The 19063-nt window shown below is 34.2% G+C and overlaps 1 protein-coding gene across 4 annotated transcripts in view; it reads left to right on the top strand.

The window, feature by feature from the left end:
* Nucleotides 1-19063, top strand: part of LOC150106278 (protein FRA10AC1 homolog) — a 242899-nt gene that overhangs the window by 57840 nt on the left and 165996 nt on the right. For 3 of the 4 annotated variants that reach the window (XM_090393066.1, XM_090393069.1, XM_090393068.1), the window contains 2 exons: nucleotides 14543-14626; nucleotides 17091-17130. In XM_090393066.1, coding sequence (XP_090249192.1) covers nucleotides 14543-14626; nucleotides 17091-17130 — 124 coding nt within the window. Of the gene's footprint in view, nucleotides 1-5226; nucleotides 5354-14542; nucleotides 14627-17090; nucleotides 17131-19063 lie in introns of those variants that run through there. The other variant, XM_090393067.1, reaches the window with a different exon arrangement.

Raw genomic sequence — 19063 nt, 5'->3', positions numbered from 1 at the left:
AAATGCATAACCTTACACTTTTCCACATTAAATTGACATCCATTTTCCCTAGCCCAGTCTTCCAAACTATTCAAATCATCCTATAAAATTTTGACATCCTGTGTACTCACAATTGCTCTACCCAACTTTGCATCATTAGCAAACAAGTGAACACTTCCTCTCAGATCCTTTCCTATATCATTGATGAACAAATTGAAAAGTAGTTGTCCAAGAACAGAGCCCTGCGGCACACCAGTAGTCACAAGCGTAAAATCTTATGTAAAATTTTAAAATCTTATGTATTCTTATGTAAAATCGTGATTCGGACTTCGAACGATTCATAGTTCAAACAGGTTTCTGGAACGAATTAAATACGAACTACGAGGCACCACTGTGTGTGTGTGTATATATATATATTTTTTTTTTATTTTTTATTTTTATTTTTTTTCCAAAAAGCATATGAATGTTTTATGTGCTATATGATTAATTAGCAAGCTTAGAAATTAATAGAGCATCCTCTTTGTAAAATCTCAAAAATGTGTTAATTTGATGGTGAATATGGTGATCAATTTTGATTATTTGATTTGACATAAGAAAAAGAAAGAATGAGAAAATGAAATTAATAAATAAGAAGACATTACCTTTAATGCAGGTATGAATGATGTATATCTGCATTAATTTTTCTGTTCCAGGCCAGTAAATATGGAGTTAACATATAAACCTGAGAGGGCTGTAAAGAAGATGGCAGTATATTATTAATAATGGTTCAGGCCTCCATGGAGTCACAAGATTCATAGCAGGAGGCTCATCCTAAAAAACGTAGTTTGAACTTTTTTAATGCTAAGAGCAATTCAATATGCTTAACAGAGATGGCCAAGAGGGGAGGAGTGAACAATCATTTAGTCAGTGAAAAAGATCAAGCACTCTAAGTTATTATTATTTAAAAAAACTTTGCTTCGAAATATCGCAAACTTAACATTTCTCTTAGAAGATCAATCAGTTTTGTTTCAATGACTGAGTGAAAAGATCACATAGCATACCTCAGAAGATTCTAAATGAGTATTAGAATCTTAAGGAAACAATAATTGGATAAAGAGAAAAATTCATAGATAAAGAAAGTGTAATAAAAGTATATCGCAAACTTAACATTTCTCTTAGAAGATCAATCAGTTTTGTTTCAATGACTGAGTGAAAAGATCACATAGCATACCTCAGAAGATGCTAAATGAGTATTAGAATCTTAAGGAAACAATAATTGGATAAAGAGAAAAATTCATAGATAAAGAAAGTGTAATAAAAGTATAATAAGGCCAGGGACTTGGGAGTGTTGGTGGATAGGGTGGTTGAAGTTTAGGGGACACATTGCAAAAGTGGCTAAATCAGCTCATCAAATCACTTGGATGCTGAAGAATACTTTGACGAGCAGAATTAAGCAAGTTATTGTTCCTCTGTATCGAGCCTTGATAAGACCCCATCTTGACTACTATGCCCAGATTTGGTCACCTAGGTTTCTTCTTGATGGGGAGGAGGTTGAGAGGATCCAGAGGCGAGTGACCAAGATGATAGCAGGTCTATGGAATGAACCTTATGAGAACAGGTTGAAGATTTGTGGGTTACAGAAATTGGTTGATAGGTTGATAGGCAGAAAAGGGGAGATATGATTGAGACATTCAAATTGCTGAAGGGTTTCTATAGGATTAATTCAGAGGATATTTTTGAGAACAGGACTGGTGGTGGGAGGACTTGGGGACATCCATGAAGCTGGGCAAGAGTGTGGTTAGTAAGGGGTGTTAGAGCTGGGTTTTTTAGTTTTAGAGTGGTGAATGAGTGGAATAAGCTGCCAGAGTTTGTTGTGGGTGCTATGATGGTGAATGAGTTCAAGGCAAAGTATAATAGATACTGTGTGAATGTCGAATAGTTGTGATGGACACGATGTTTAGGGCCTCCCTCGACGATTCTAAGGACTCCTTGGAGTCGCCCGTAATAATAAACTGTAAATGCAATGAACCAATGAAAAAGATAATACTGTTAGGTGTGTTAATGAAACATTTTATAATGAATAAACCTCAAGACTGATCTTGACGACTGATATTGTTTATGTAACCAGTTTGGAGGAAGAACAGGAATAGTAATAGTAATATGAAATAGAATAAGAATAGAATTCTTCAAAGAATTGGTTGTCTTCAAAGAGAAATGAGGAGATGAATGAATTTAAGCATGCACAGTGCTCTCTTTATATAGATGGCATTAAGGTTGTTATGATAGGTTGGAAATTTTAGAACTTATTTTGCAATTGGAGTTTGTTGATATTATATATGATCTGTTAATATTTATGGATGTAGAGTTAGTCTTAATTATTAAAGATTCTGAAATGCATAGTTTAGTTCATTACTCGGTTCTATGGCATCAGTGGAGATTTTTGGTGTAGTTCTTGGAATTATACTTATTTTAATTCCCCCACCCCCTCCTTTTTTTTGTAATTATATTTAAATCATCTGGAAAATGGGGATTACATACAGTCTTCATAATGTTTGGTTAGTTAGAATCGATAAGGATCAAATCATTTATCTTAGGTAAATAAATCCAGCCTTGTTTACAAGGAAAACTTTGACATTGTGATCAAAAGAAGTGTTTTTAATTAGCATTGTTTTATTATTAAGAGTGTTCATTAAACAGATCTTTAAATACACTAATACTAATATTTAAATACACTATTTACAGCTTTGTAATTATAGTTTTAAAGATGTATTTAAATGAATGCTTTGTAAATATTTTGAATATAGGGAAATTTTAAAACCTTAAGGGTTAAAGGCTCTTTATTACATGGAAAGGTGGTGCATATTTTATTACTGTTTAATATAGGCACCTCAAAGGAGTGAACTCATTGAGGGAGTACCCTTGAAGGTGTTCCTTGGTGCCTGTATACCTTACTACCAAGGAATTGCATACCTCTCCTTGAAAATACACATATAAGATTCACTGGCAGCTTATTCCAATCACATACCACATGCCTTTAAAAGAATCTGGACCTTATATGTTTCTGAACCACACCCCTGCTATATTGTGCATTTCTCTCATTATCACCTCTTCTTTTGTTTTTCAAACTTTGAAGAACTACACTCCAGCTTGTTTTCATATGTAAAGTTCCACCAGCCAGATAGGAATTTATTTTCCCCATCAAAATAGAACACAGATGCTCCTATCTGAGCACAGTAGTTTAGAGATGTGATGTTATCCTTGCCTTGTAGAGTGGGAGAATAACTTTTTTATTCCCGCAAGGTGAAGTTATTTTGTGCATTGCATTTATCCACTATGACATTGCACCTCTAAACTCATTATCTACCTTTATTTCTTAGTCTCTAGCTTCATCAGCCACTTGTAGCAAATTGCCATTAATATAATACTCAGTCTGCAGTGTCTTCAGTCCAGAATGCATAACCATGCACTTAGCAACATTAAACTGATGCTGATGAACATCTGTCCATGAAATCAATCTATGCAAGTCAGCTTGCAAGGATTATGTATCAGACATGTCCTCTATCATACAAAGTATCTTCATGGCTAAGCCACTTGTATATAGAGGCTAATGACTTCACATTAATTGCCTTAGTATCCCATAATGCTAAGCATTATGAGAAGGGCCACTACCCAGACTGGTTTTGATCTCTATTGATGTCTCATCAGCACGAGCCAAACCCAGAAGTGATACCAAGGTTAAAGTAATGTAGAAGTCATATATTTCCCATATACAAATAGTGAAAAGGTGGGAAATATAACTTCTGCATTACTTCAACCTTGGTATCACTTCTGGATCTGGCTCCCACTCATGAGACTTCAAACCAGTCTGGGTTGTGGTCCTTCCCATATTGCTTTGCATTATGGGATACTAAGGCAATTAATGTGAAGTTCTTACCCTCTGCATGCTCAGTCGTGAGGTTACTTCACCTGCAAACTTTGAATGCTTGCACTTGGATAAAAGATTATTGACATCATTAGATTATTGGATAAGAGATTATTGACCTTATTGACGTCAAGCTTATTTATTTCCTCATGTACTTCCTGCTTGCTCACAGTAAAGCTATCCTTTCTTATTTCCTCCGAATTTGCGTTGCTCATGATTTCACCCTGATGAGGATGAAACACTCTTATAACTTGTTCACTGAATACCTCAACCATGTCTTCTGCAGAATCTTATCATATGCCACATATCTGAAATTTTTCTTGGTGGGGTTTCTACTAATTCCTATTCATACTGTAGTTTTGCTGTTCTTACAAACTAAGTCAGCTTCCTGGTCTGCTCTTTAAACTCCTCATGCATTTGATTGTTACCATTATTTATTTTGTGCTGCCTCCATAGTATCCTCTTCTTCCAAATTTCATGCTTCATTCATCAATATGACACCTACTTTATTCAGTCTTTTTCCCTTCAGAATATATTTGCACATCAATGTTGTTAAATATCTTTTGGTCAGTCCCCATGCTGCATTTATCTCCCACTCAACACCTCATTCCATTCTATAGCTCCAAGCTGTCTCCTAAGCTTTTTATAATGACCAGCCATGTGAATCACAAGGCTGGTCCAGGTGATCACTTCAGCTGGAGGGAAGTGTGAAACTCCACTCACAATCCCACCCTTCAATGAAATTATCAGATCTGAAACTCATGATCCTTATGTGCCCTCCTTTATATACTGCCCAAGATAGTTGTCTCTCTCTCAAGAACTCAAATTCAATTTCCTTATTCCCAAATGCTATCTCTTCATTCCAATCTATACTGTTGTAATACAATAATCACCCTTCCCTTGTTCATTAATCCAAGTTGCTTATACATTTCATCACCACCCTCCATATTTCCTGTCAGCAGCATTATGACTAAATATTTCTTCCTGTCAACCTCTACCTCATACCATACCGACTCAAAACCATTGCCACTATTTACATCTCGCATCTCCACTTTGTGGAGATATGTGTTAATACAATGATAACCCTTCAGCAGCTTAAATATTTTGATCATATCCCTCTTTGTCTTCTTTTCACCTAACTCTGCAGTCTGCATGCCCTCATGAGTCTAGCCTCATAATGAACATTGTACAGTCCTGATATCATTTTTCTCATCCGTCTCTGTATCCTCTCTAAGTTACTTCATCTCCTTCAAATCCTGGTGACCAGATCTGAGCACAAAATCCAGATGTGATCTGAGATACAATGGGACAACTACCCTTTTCTTTCGCGTGGTAAATATCCTTATCAATATTGTAGCATTCTCTGAGATGTCTTCAGAAACTTTGCAGTATGCCCTATGAACTTCAAATTTTTATTTGCAACCACTCCAGGATTCATTGTTTCCTTCACTTCTTCCAGTATAACTGCACCAAGTGAGTATGACGCATCCCATCTGTGATCCCAAATTTTAAAATCGTACATTTAATTGCATATTATTATATTAAATGAATTATGTAAAAGAACTATTTTAATTAATAGGACTTTAATATAGGTATTATATCTGGGAAAATTCCCATGTTACTCCTCTAAATCTATTATTTTAATGGCTAATATAGCCTACTTTTGTTTAGGAGTGCCCTTTTTTTTTTAATACACTTTAATATACTGTGTTCTAAATATTTTTGAAAATTTTCAAACTAAGATAAAAAAAAAAAAAAAAATTTAAATCAGTAAAATTTGGGACAGCCTGGTTGGCCGAGTGGTTAGTGTACTCACTCTCCAGTCAGAAGGTTGCAGGTTCGAATCCCTCTGTGGGCTTGGATGTTTGTTGATTGTCTGTGAAAATGTTAGTGGTGGTGATGGGCAGTAGATGATGATGGTGTAGATTGTTGGATCCTATTTCGTCTTAACCCATACTTTGGATCCAACATGTTTGTCACTACGATGTTCTTAAACAAAAAATAAGTTGCTAGTTGATTTCTAATCCAAATATAGAGAAAATTTGTATTTATTGACTGCGCCACTCTATATCTAAATTAGTCCAAGAATTGAAGTTAAACCAACTCTCAACTATTTCCACTTAATATGTTGTTATTATGTATACAGGCCGAGTTTATTTAACTTATTTAATTCACCTGCTTTGGTTCGAATATTTTATGAACAGTGCAGTAAAAGAGATTCAGGCAAAATACAACTTTAGATCAACAAAACAAACATTTAATTTAGTCTTACAATTTATACACTTTAGTTTAAATCACTGAATAAGGTATTATAAACATTTTAGCTTATCCGGTAATACAGTCATACTATCTCAGGCAATGGTTAATCTGTTGTCTGAAATACAGCCTTCACAAAGTTCATTGAACTATTTAATAAAGTTCAATGTCATAAAGTTCCTTAGTGATCAATTACATTAATATCTCATAGTTACTTAAGTTCCAAATACAGTAAAAGGGCAGTAACACTTCTTCACAAGTATACACTCTTAAATCCATACTCCATCTAATCTCCGCAAAAAGTTACTGTTAATATAGGGATATTTTAGAAAGAAACACACACATATCTCCGCATAGGAGTATCAAAAGTTGGATAATTCTTACCGGTAATCTTCCTTGTTCATCTACTTATATACAAACACCTTTTATAACTGTATTCACTTAAAACAATTAACAGCTCTCATTAAAACAAATCTTCTTAGTAATAACTGAATAAATTAATAGTTGCGATTCACAAAGTTGCATGAATCAAAAGGCTTGGACTATCTTTGACATCACTTGACCAATTTAGTATTCTCCTAACTAAGGTAACACACAGTAATTCTTTAACTTGAAGTTTTTATGCACAATTGCCTATACTTCCGGCATTTAATTAATCTTTTAGGCACTATATCTCTTAACACAGCTATCGTTTAAATTCAACCTTGCCACCTCTACTTATTCTCTTAGTTACTCCGTGCTATTCTTCAAGTTTCTGTGTGTCCCTGAAAGGTCAGTCTAGAGTCAAATTCCAAACTAAATTATCACTAGTCATCCAGTTGCTAGTTTTCTATCTTCCGTTTCTTTATTTGTCGTTCTGCAACTTACTAGCTAACTTGCTCTTCGACTAGTAGACCTTAGCGAGCTACTCTTGACTGACTCGCCGACTCGCTGTTATCTCACTCTGATTCCCTGAATGAATCGTTTTTTTCGTTCTTCGCTTATATATCCCTTCTTCTCGCCGAAATTATTCTCATGCTCTACTTCTACTAAAATCCTTTCCAGCCCTTCAATACCAATCTGCCACGCTCTGTTCTAAACTCACGCTAGCTATCTTACATACGTCTCCATGACAACCAAAACAAAATATAATAAAACTGAGGCATTGCCTAACGTTATACCTCTACATACAGGAACAAATAAGGAATATTTACATTTCAATTAATACGCAGTTAAAATGTTGAATACAAATTCTTATAATATTAACATAGCAAAAAATAAAATAAACTCAATAATATTTTAATACAGAGTCCTTTCACTATTGTTATATATCCTTGATTAATTAATTAATTATTAATAGAACCTTAAGGTAGTTACATGAATATTAATGTATAAACAAGTTATTTACATTAAATATTAATTAAGTCTAGCTTATGTGATGGAAGATCATGTTGGATTCTGAAGTAAATATTAATTGCTCAAATCTCTATATATTCAGAATCCAACAAGATGATGGTAGTGGCGATTCATTGTAGTTGGTGGATTGAGTGGTGGTGAATGAGAGTAGTAGAGTAGGTGCCCTCCCTCGATGAGTCCAAGGGACTCATCGAGGTGTCACGTAATAATAATAATAAAAATTCTTTTTTGGCACACCAAGAAAACACGTGGTCCACTAATGGGCAGTGGACCACACTTTGAGAAACACTGCCTTAGAAGATTGAAATATAAAATTACATAGGCAAAGTGGATAATAAATCCAACATTATTTCAAAGTTGAATGTTTGTAGAAATTATGGAAGTTTTGTAAGTTGACCTGAGAGCTTACGAGAATACAATCCTTGACATCCTCGAGTTGCATTAGCTTGGACTATATGAAAGACATGAGCACTGTCCCAAGCATCCATATATTCACCTTTTATTAGTCCATTTGGCCTGACAGCTGTTTTCAACTGGTTGATTCTCTTCAGAAATCTTGAGAGAGCAAAAACTCTCGTTCATTATTAAAGAAATCGAAATGTCAATGAAATGTATTTTTCTTAAGTGAACACTCGGTTGGTACATAAAAGTAATTACTAACCAAAAGGCTTCATTTTGGCAATGTAAAGTTACATAAGCAAAAAAGTGGATATTAAATTCATCATTATTTCAAATCCAAATTGTTGTAGAATTTATGACAGATTTGTAAGTTGACCTGAGAGTTTACGAGAAATATAAGATAATAAAACCTGAAATATAAGATTTGACCTTATTATCTCTCAGTAGTTTTGATGCATAAGACTAATTTGGAAGAAAATTGTCAGTAGGAAATTAATAATAACTTTTCATGTTGTACTATCATAGTATCCTGTATGTAAAATATCTCTTTTCTTAACTTCATCTTATTCTGGCTTGCTTATCTGTGATCTTACTTAAACTTATTCTTGCCCCCCCTCCCCTTTTTTTTTCTGTTGTTAGTTAGACCTCGTGTTGTAAGTCTATCTAACGTAAGTCTCTGAGCAATCGCACAATGTCAGTTAAGAATTCGTAACGACTGCACCACTTAATTGATCTTTTAATGTTTGAAAGTCAGGGTGAGAAGGATAAAAGTTAAGTTAATACCTCTATACAATATCTATATATGCAAGTTGTGGCTCGTTACTGTATTCTATTCCCACAGGCTCGTTAATATTTTTGGGATAGTGCATTGGCTAAGGAATGAGAACGAGGTAGTTACAAAAAAAACCATTTATTATCAAAATAAAAGATGTGATACAAAGCACATAAAAGTTAATTAAAGATTAACTTAATCAAAAGTACTTTAACACACAAATTTACTTGCTATCTGAGCAACAGAAACTATAGTGTTTCACTATCAGAAAAACCCGTTTTGCCTTGATATAAAAGTATCTTCTATGATACAACTTGGCTTACAAGTATGCATAAGTATTCCAGGAGGAATTACATTTAACTTTTTTTCAATATATTCAAAACTTCAATGACACTATCACAATCAACCTGTGAATTAGACATACTTAGCAATACATAATTTTCCGTTATTTCACATTCACTTTTCCCGCTAGTTAACAAGTAACCTCTCTCAATCCTTTACGATTTCGAGTTACATACACATAACATACTACAACAAATTAATGGCTTACTTGCTAACAATCTCGAGAGGAAAGTCTGACATACATTCCGTTATACACATTGGAACTGGAACATCCTTCGTCCGGTCGATCTTGTTTTGGGAAAAGAGATTTTCCCAAAACTCTTTTCTTCATCGGACACGCTGGGGTTCTGCCGTAGCTACTGAGAGCCTAGAGCGAGCTGGCAGCTGTGAACATGAGGCGACGGTGGGAAAACGATCCTCCTGGATTGCAGGAAGGAGCTCCCACAGACCTCGTAGGTGAAGAGCCAAGGACCAAAAAGCCCCTAACCATGTGCTGCATTGCCTTTTATTCCATTTTCAGTCCTTTGTTCATATTTAGGAGTGTTCCAGGATTAGCCAGAAGCAATGAATGAATTGACGTCTTCGCTGACTGCTTGACCTTACGATTTTGGTGGTATTTGGTGCTAATTCGGCTTAACTCTTATTAAGCTTTTAACAACAAGTCTAAAGTGCAGGTGCATTCTAACAGCAAATTATTCTTTTACATTTTTATATCTTACTAAGTACATTTTTTCTTAAGAAATTCAGACAAAATAATTGTAAAATCTTTAGTGAAAATTTCCTAAAAAATGAATTTCTCGCGAGATTTTACACTGTATCTCTTGAGGATACCTTTCAGTAATTTCTAATAACACCTACAATCTAATTTTAATTTATTCTGGTTGTTTTAAAAAAATGGTTTGCAAGACTGACTGACATCCATTCAAATATAAGAATAGCATGAATGAGTTATTATTCCTTTGCACCAAGGGAAAAAATGAATAATTTGTAGTTATGTTGTGCTCTAATGATCTCTCATCTATAGTAGCATTTCTTAAACAGTGTGCTGTGAGAGGGCCACTGGTGTGTCACTAAATTTTGATAGTAAAAAATATTTAGTCTGAATCACAGCTTACGTTTGTTTTTTTATACAATTAAATTTGCATGAAAACAACTTGCACCAGCCTACTATTTATGTAATATTGATTTATTTTGCTGCAAATGCTAAACTAAAGCACCACCAGTCGACCTTCAGTAATATGAGTGCATCATCAAGTACCAGAAGCTTATGAACTGACAATATAGCGACAATTATATGCAATTCAGATTCTCATGGATGGGCAATTCTTCATATCCGTTGCCGTTATGTTCTTCTATGTGGTGAGACTCTTTCAAACGAGTGCATGGTACCAAGTAAGTTAAAAAGACCTCTTGACACTAAACATTCATTAATGTTAACCAAAGATGTACAGTTTCTTATGTTTGCAGAATCATAATGTAAAGCAAGCATAGTTTATGGCTGATGTAACAAAAGCTTTAGAAAAAACACTGAAAGGTAGCTGTCTCATTCCTGAGCTTGTTGTGAAAGCCAGCAACTCTAGACAATAGCCAAAAGTCTGATAATGCTGTGCTGTCAGAAAACAGATATGTTTGCTAAGTGAAGCTGCTGCTAAAAGTTGCAAAAGCTGCTTCTTCTGACAGTGTGATCTGTCATCGAATATATTGTAATTGAATTTGAATATGGTCAGTGTAGTGTAAACTGTAAAATACTAAAAAAATTTACACTTTATTGAGGTCTCATCAGTGGTACCTCAATAAAGGTCAAAAACGGTCTGGGTAGTGGTCCCTTTCCTTAATGCATAGCATTATACATGTCTGCAAGGAAATGTGCCTTGCATTATAGGAGATACTAAGGCAAGTGATGAGCACTTATGCCACCTTTACCACGAGTTGCCCCAGTCCTGAAGATACCTCAGGTGCAAACTTTGTTTGCTTACACGTGGATAAAGGATTAAACTAAATATATAATTTATAGTCTAACCAAGCGAAAAAACTTTCAACAGTTTGGAAGTACAAAACCAGGGAAATTGCAGATATCAGGAGGGATGCAATCAAGCATGTGTCTGGCCACCCCTGCAATAAATTAGTGTGTATGCAGAAATGATTAACTACTGCAAAGTAAATAAATAGTCTGGGAAATAAATACAACTCCAACTCACTATCCAATCTCCTGCATCTGAATGTTAGAAAAACAATTTTAGCAAGAAGGCCAAGAATTAGCTTTCAAGGGTTGAAAAGTAGCCAAGAAAAAATTGTTCTAATCTGCGACTAGAATTGAACTTTCACATATTTTTTGTAGGGGACCTAGCAGAAAAGAAGCAAACGTTCTTCTTGTTCTTATGTATGGCATTATGACTGTCAAGAGCAGAAAGTCTTTGATGGTAATAAAACTATTAAATAACAGTTGTTAAAGTAGTAAAAATTAATATAATAATTTCCCTATTGTTTTCCTTGTTTTGGGAGGTAGCAGAGAATGATTCAGTGTATAAGAATATTATAATATATTATAACTGAAGTGGCAACATTTTCCTATACTAAGCATGTGCCTGTTTTGGCTGATATAGTCCCTGATTAGCTTTCAGTAACTGATGCCTTTTGCAAGCCATGCATATGAACCGTCCTCTCTCAATAGCTTATCCAAGTTGAAAATTTTTTAGTAAACTGGAATGTTTTTTTTTAATGTAATTCAAATGTTTTAAGCACTTCCTTTAATGTTTCCATTAATTGTTTAATTAATTAGTTAACTGATTATAATTCTTATTTCTTATGTCCATGAGGATACTGGTTTGAAATTTACCACGATAACAGCAGCTCATGGTTGTGTATGGAGGAGGGTCTCCCAAAAGAGGAAGGTTATTAGTGGAGTACTACAGGGATCTTTTTGGGACCATTATTGTTTAACTTGTACGTTATGACATTGGTACCAACTTAACTACAGATATGCAGCTGTTCGTGAATGATGCAAAATTGGGAAGAGTTGTGAGGAGTAGATGTGGCCTTGCAGGAGGCTCAGTAGACTGTCAGTGGCTAGGTAGTGAGTGGAGCTGTCAGTTTAATGTTGCAAAAAGCAGTCTTGAAATTTGTTAGCAAAGTTAGGGTGCAGAGTATACAGTTAATGGGATAATTTTGAAGGAGGTGGAAGAGATGAGAGATCTGGGAGTAATGGTGAACAGAGATTTGAAGTCTTTGTTCACTATTTTCACATTGCTAAAATTGTAAGAACACTGCAATGGATTATGGCAATAATAAGGAGAAGGACATCGACATATAGATGCAGAGTTATGGTTTCCTTGTATAAGACTTTGATCAGGCCACATATGGACTACTGTGTACAGATTTGGTTGCCTGGTTTTCAAGGGAATGTTTTGAAAAGGGTTCAGAGAAAGTTTATTAAGTCATTATCAGATCTGTGGAATGTTAAATATGAGGAGAGATTGAGGGAATGTAACTTGCAGAGCGTTGTAAATAGAAGGAGAAGAATTGAGACATATAAGTTGGTGAGGGTTTGTTACAAGATTAATATGGTGGAGATTTTTCAGAGTAGGAGACAAAAGTTGAACAAGAGGCTACCTCATCACTGGAAGCTATATAGAGATAGTGTGAGCACGGGAGTGAAAAGTAGGTTCTTTTCATGGAGAGTAATTGGTGAGTGGAATTCATTTCCTAAAGTGTGGTGAGTGGAGATACTGTGAATAGGTTTAAGGCATGGTTCGATGATCTTTTTTCATGAGAGAGTTTGGAAATCCTGCAATGATTCCTTTCACTCCATGAAGGTCAGATGTTAATAATAATAATTATTATTATTATTGTTTGGTGTTGTGAATTTATACTGTAAAAAAAAAAAAAAAGAAGTTAACGCAGATATTTGACAATGCCTAAGCCTTTCAACATATATACATCTTGATTATTATTATCATTAACATAATTTAAGTCAGGTGTCTAGTTATTTAAGCATGGTAATACTGTTTACAATTTTATTTCTTATTACTTGAGTTTGAAAAAGAAGCTTTTGCCAGTTATGCTAAATCGTTGTTATTTATAAAGTCATGTATATGTATATGGGAAGCAAATATGGTTCTTTGCATGGACTGCATTAAATTCAATGTATTTTTTCTCATCATTTGAGTAGAGAGAAACTGGTTGAGAAAACATATGCAGGTAAGGAGATGCAATATGCATTTGTAAATTTGTCAGAACACCACCTTGGGGAAACTAAATGCTAAATCAAAATTTCTTTTTGGTTATCATTTAGATTAGTCCTAGTATCTTTTAAGGAATGTTAAATATATTCATGTGAAATCGATGTTTTTTTTTTTTTTTGTTTAATAATGATTTATTTCCTTGTGATCAGCTGTAAACTGTTCCCGAATGATTCAGATTACTTTAGCGTTTAACATTCCAAGAAGTTTGTGTATATGGCATGCTAGCAATTTTTATTATTTTTTTTTGTACTTATTAGATGAGGGAGCCTGTGTAGCTCAGTGGATGTGGTGTTTGCACACCACCGCACTTGGCCGCACGAAGGAAGACTTCATTTCAAGTCTAGTCGGCGACTAGAGGAAATTTTTCTAAGCCTTTTTTCGACCGGTTCCCAAGTTAGTCGATCTCTGGCATGGGCAAGCAGGTTTTTCCTCCTGGAAACTCGGGTTTTTCATCCTGTAAACTCAAGAAAATCGACCGTAGAACCCACATTATTTCAGACATTAAATATATTGTGTTAGGGTTAGGGACCACGAGATGGCGGCACATTTGAGCCGTCTCTCTTCACTGCGTACCGCTTAATTAGTGATAGCTTTGGGCCATCTGTCTCTGATTGGGTACCAGTGGAGATTGAACTGCCCACTCAGTCTCCATAAGTTAGATAGGGCTAAATGGCCTCGCCTACTCCCGTATACGGGAATAAAAAGGCGTTAGCTGATTTTTTTTTTTTTTTTTTTTTTTTTTTTTTTTTTTTTTTTTTAGCAAGATGAATTCCTTCTCCACCATACACTGACCCTGCCAGTCTTTGCCAGGTTTTTATGAATCTGTTATGCCTGCAGTGTTTTTTTTTTTTTTTTTTTATCACACAACTATAGCTATAATGAGGGGATGTGAAGATCACATTAAATTGCTGAAAAGCAATAAATCTATAAATCTCATTTACTAGGCCATCCATATCTGTTTGAAATTAGTGTTTGTAGCATGTTTGGTCAGGAATGTGAATAAAAGTGTATCTAATGAGCAATCAAATAGATACATTTGATTTCTCATCAAATGTATCTGTCCCCAGATACATAACAGATAGTCTGTGATGCTTATCATCTCTTAGCCATTCATTAGGTTGAATTTTCCATGAAATGATTGTTATATGATTGGTATTTGCACTAATATTCTAGATAACTTTTCATATTTCTAATTCAGAAAAATGCTAATGAGATTGTTAAAAATAATTGTTAATAATTTTTTTTTGTAAATTTCAGAAGGAAAAGATGTGATTTATATGAGAAAGAAGCCTCCATGCATATACAAAAAATAGCAAAACATGTAGTTAAGAAATTTGGCAGGTAAAAGTGAAATTTTATTTTCTGACTCATTTTATGCATATTTTATTCTTGTTATAGGTGAAAATTCTTTATATTCTGTTTTAATTTTTTCCCCTTACAAATTTATATTTTAATGAGAAAAAAAGGGGAGTAATGTTTAAGTAGGTAAATAAATTTTTAAAATGGGTGTATTGTTTCTAGTCTTTACACTTCTTCATTCTCTTCTTTTCTACTTGCACATTTCACTCATAGGAATTTAACAAAAATACAAAGATCCCAAAAAGTACATAAGTGAAATCCTTGATTGTAGTTAAATATCTGTAGTAGAAAAGGTTTCATTGTGTATTACACACATAATAAAGAGACTCAGACTCAAGCCTCCTGTATGAGAGAGAGAATTTTTATAGATCTTTTCATGTCAATTTGTGGTAGTTGAACCTAACCAGAATGACATACATATAGAAAGACTTAGGTGCAAAGTGCTATTATTTATAATAGCACTTTGCAGTATAAACAACACCAAGAGAGATACAAAAAAAAATAGTCATTTATTGAACTCATTAATGTTTTGCTTGTTTTCTTCAGAAAACCATCTTAAGCATCTTCAGAGCACAAGTTATAATGAAAACCACATGACACTCAACTAAATCATTGTAGAAACGGTTCAAATGTAACTGAAAAAGAACTAATGTTCTAATATAGAACCCTCTATGGGCCAAATAATCATAAAGTTAATTGGGAGAAGTCAGGCTATCTGATCTTTGAATGACTGTCTTCCAGATCTTGACAAATTAATGTGACCATACTTGTTGAGGTTTGGGAGAGCGCTTCATAGCTGATGCTGATTCTAAAAATAGTCTGTCAGATGACTGATGTCTTCTTCTATTTAATCCTGTGTGAAGGAGTAGCTAGAACATGATCTACCAGCCCTGACTTGCTGTACAGATGATCATGGACATAATTTTTGCCTTCTTCAGGGTGGATATTAACTGATCTACCAGTTTGTTCAAAGTAAGCTAAACTGCAGGCACAAGTTTTATACACTTCAGGATATGGAAAAGGATGAAGTTGATCTTTATGCAAAATGGATGAAGGTAGCTAGGATGAAGTATCTGAATGAATGGTTTGAAAGTAACATGGAGTTCATATTTGCAGATAACTTGAACTATCTTTTCTGATGTAATGTACCCTTAATATATGGGATGGGAATAGTTTTGCTGTGGTCTTGTGTGTTGGTTGTAAGAGGTATGGGATGCATGCTGTATTTCATCTGTTTTATAGGGGTTGTAACCATTGGTTAAAAGGTGCTGCAAAGGTACCTGAACTTAATTTCAAGGTCTGTCATTTGAACAAATAACTCTGGCTCAGTAGTGTTTTGAGGATGCCATACTATTGGGATGGGGGTGATTTACATATGTGATTGCATATGTAAATACTTTTTCTGTTGAGAAGTTTATGTTGGCTGCTAGATGCTCTAAAACTTTGTCTGGTTTATGAGGCCAGATAGCAAACACATCATCAGCAAACTATTGGTTAAAGTGTAGCTGAACAGCAAAGAAGACAAAAGAGCCTTAGTTATCCAACTGAACACAGTATTTTGGCATTAATTCTCAAGAATCAGGGACAAATGCAATTGAATGTCACTGTAGGAAACTTATGGGACCACAGGAGTTCATAATTTCATTTTCTCTTCTAATTAAATCCCAATGCTCAAGGTGATTTAACATATTAAATGGATAAGATGGTCAAATCCTATGTTCATAGTATTATACTAGTGGAATGCACATATTCCCATGTCAGTTTTGTGAAAGGCAAAATTTTGCCATTCTGGCATTGTAATATTGCAGTATAGACAACACCAAGAGAGGAAAAAATTAATTTAGTTATTGAACTTAGCAATATTTTGTTTGTTTCTTCCCAGCATCTTCAGAGCACAAATTCTAACCATGACAAGCACATAGCACTCAACTAAATCATTGTACAAACAATTCAAACTGAAAAAGAACTAACGTTGTAACATGGCACCCTCTATGGGCAGATAACCATAAAGTTAATTTGAAGTCAGGCTGTCTTGCCTCAGAATGAGTCTCCCTGATCTTTGGCAAATTAATGCAGCCATGCTAGTTGAAGTCGAGTAGAGTGCTTCATAGTCAATACCGATTCTAAAAATAGTCTCAGACCTTTTGCAACTTCCATGTAATGCTGATGTCTTCTGCAATCTACAATCCTGTGTGAAGGAATATCCAAACATAGGCTGCAAATCCCAACTTTCCATGCAGATAATTGCATGAATAATTCTCATAATTCAAAATTTATTAAATTTTGAATTATGAGAATTATTCATGAATTTTAAATTTAAAATCATAATTTTTTTATTTTTGAAAAAATATTTTATTATTTATTCAGAATTATATAAAGATCTGTTTTTATGAATTTTAAGTTCATTAATTTTATAAGAGCTTGACTTATATCATTTTGTTTTCAGAGAAGAAAAAGAGAGAATTCATTTCTTAACCCTGGATGCTGTATCCTTTATTCTTTTAAGATTTTTAAGATTATTAATGATATGTCAGATATAATAAAAAATAACTAACACTGGGTTTATATGTCATAATAATTATTTAATAAAACCTACTAGTTTTGCTACTTAAGCTTCATCTGGGTTTGGGATGAACATGCAAATATACAAGCATTAAAAATGAATCATTATTGTAGGAACCGTTGCACAAGTATAACAGAAACTTGCAGAGCATGGAAGCTGGCACATGGTCAGTCATTGTTCAGCTGGTGTGCTCGATAGTTTGCAGAAAAATTAGTCCAATATGTTTAAAGGTCCGATAAATGATTTCCAAATGTCACACAAAATCATTCCTTGATTTCTGTTGAGATATATCAGATATTTTAATTCAGTAAGAAAGTAAGTTGATAAATAGATATATTATGGTGAAAATTTTGGATCATAAATAAAAAGGTAATGCTTTTTCATTAAAAAATTGAAAATTTTTAACAGCACTTAATGTACAAAGTCAGATCAGTGGCTTATCAGTGCTGATCTGTTTGTAATGGTTTAAGAAGCAATTGAAGTGCTCATTATATTTTAGTAGCACTTTTTAATAAAATTAATTTAAACTGACCTAAAAAGAAAAAAAAAGACATTCTCATTATAATGAAATAAAAAAAAAAGATTTTTAGATTTAATTTTATGTTAGGAATTAAATCCAGCCTGCGTAGAAGATACCAGTGGTGGGTAGTATGAGTAATGTAGATAGATCCTTTCTGTCATAGCATCATAATTTCTTTGTGTGTGTGTGTGTATATATATATATGTGTGTGTGTGTGTGCGTGCGTGCACGTCCTCCAGACGATGACCTTGATACAAAGAATTTTGGTTTTATTAAAATTATGGAAATAACTCGGTAGTTATTTCCATAATTTTTTTAAAAAATTTAATGAGTAATATAGGCTTGGATCCAAGGCTTTCTGGTGTAAGGTAGAGGTCAGTAGACAAAAAGCATAGTTGGATGCTACTATAGGATAGTCATCTGAAGAGGAGTATTGTGTTCTGCATAGACAGATAAACATTATGGATACAAGTAGCACTATCATTAATGGTAATTTCAGCTATGGAGATATAGACTGAAGACAAGCAAGATGAGAGAATGAGACTTTATAGACTTAGTCAGTTTTGACAAAAACATGGGTTCAAATCTCATCTACGACACAAAGACCTTATCAGGACTTTTCAACTGAATCTGAGTTTGCTGGTCTCATACAGAGGTGGTGGGAGTGTTCCTGCTGAAAACTTGAATTTTTTTCATCCTGCAAAACAGGAAAACTAGTTAGAGAACGTATACAGCATACACACAAGAATATATATTTAGGCATCAGACTAGCCATCTTATCCTAAAATTATGGTTATGAAAGCCAGTCTGCAGCTTTCATAACCATATGAAAGGTCTTGGGTCTTACAGGCCTATGTGTACTGCAGATTATTATTCCTAACTACCTAAAGTAATACATAATAAAAGCAGCTCATCATACAAAACACTAGATCTAGTAATGGCATCTGAGAATCTGCAAATGAGCTGACTATAATCAAAAAATTTCTGTGTGACCTGGTTATTATGTTTTAAGAGTTACCTGAGTATGGTGGTCAGCTGTCATGCATATACATTAATGATAGAAGTATTAGGAATAAAGGCAAGAAGTTCTTTTAACATTGGTAGATGCAATTGAATCCAAAATTATTGGCATTAGTGAGACCTGTCTTGACAATAGAGGATATCATTAGAAGAATAGAATGTGTTGGATTCAAGAAGGACAGACAAGATAATAAAGGCAGAGAGGAGTGCTAACAACTGCAAAGGGTTTACACCAGAGTAGAAATCTCCAACAATGGTGGTAGTATGAGAAATACATGTAGTGAGTTCGGTAGGCTGCTTGGTGTGATTTAGAGTG

Source organism: Typopeltis vanoorti, chromosome 5 (assembly GCF_054136105.1).
Source record: "Typopeltis vanoorti isolate ZY-2024b chromosome 5, IOZ_Tvanoo_1.0, whole genome shotgun sequence".
NCBI classification, from domain to species: domain Eukaryota; kingdom Metazoa; phylum Arthropoda; class Arachnida; order Uropygi; family Thelyphonidae; genus Typopeltis; species Typopeltis vanoorti.
Note: the sequence above shows the minus strand (reverse complement) of the source record. Positions and strands in the feature narration are given on the sequence as shown.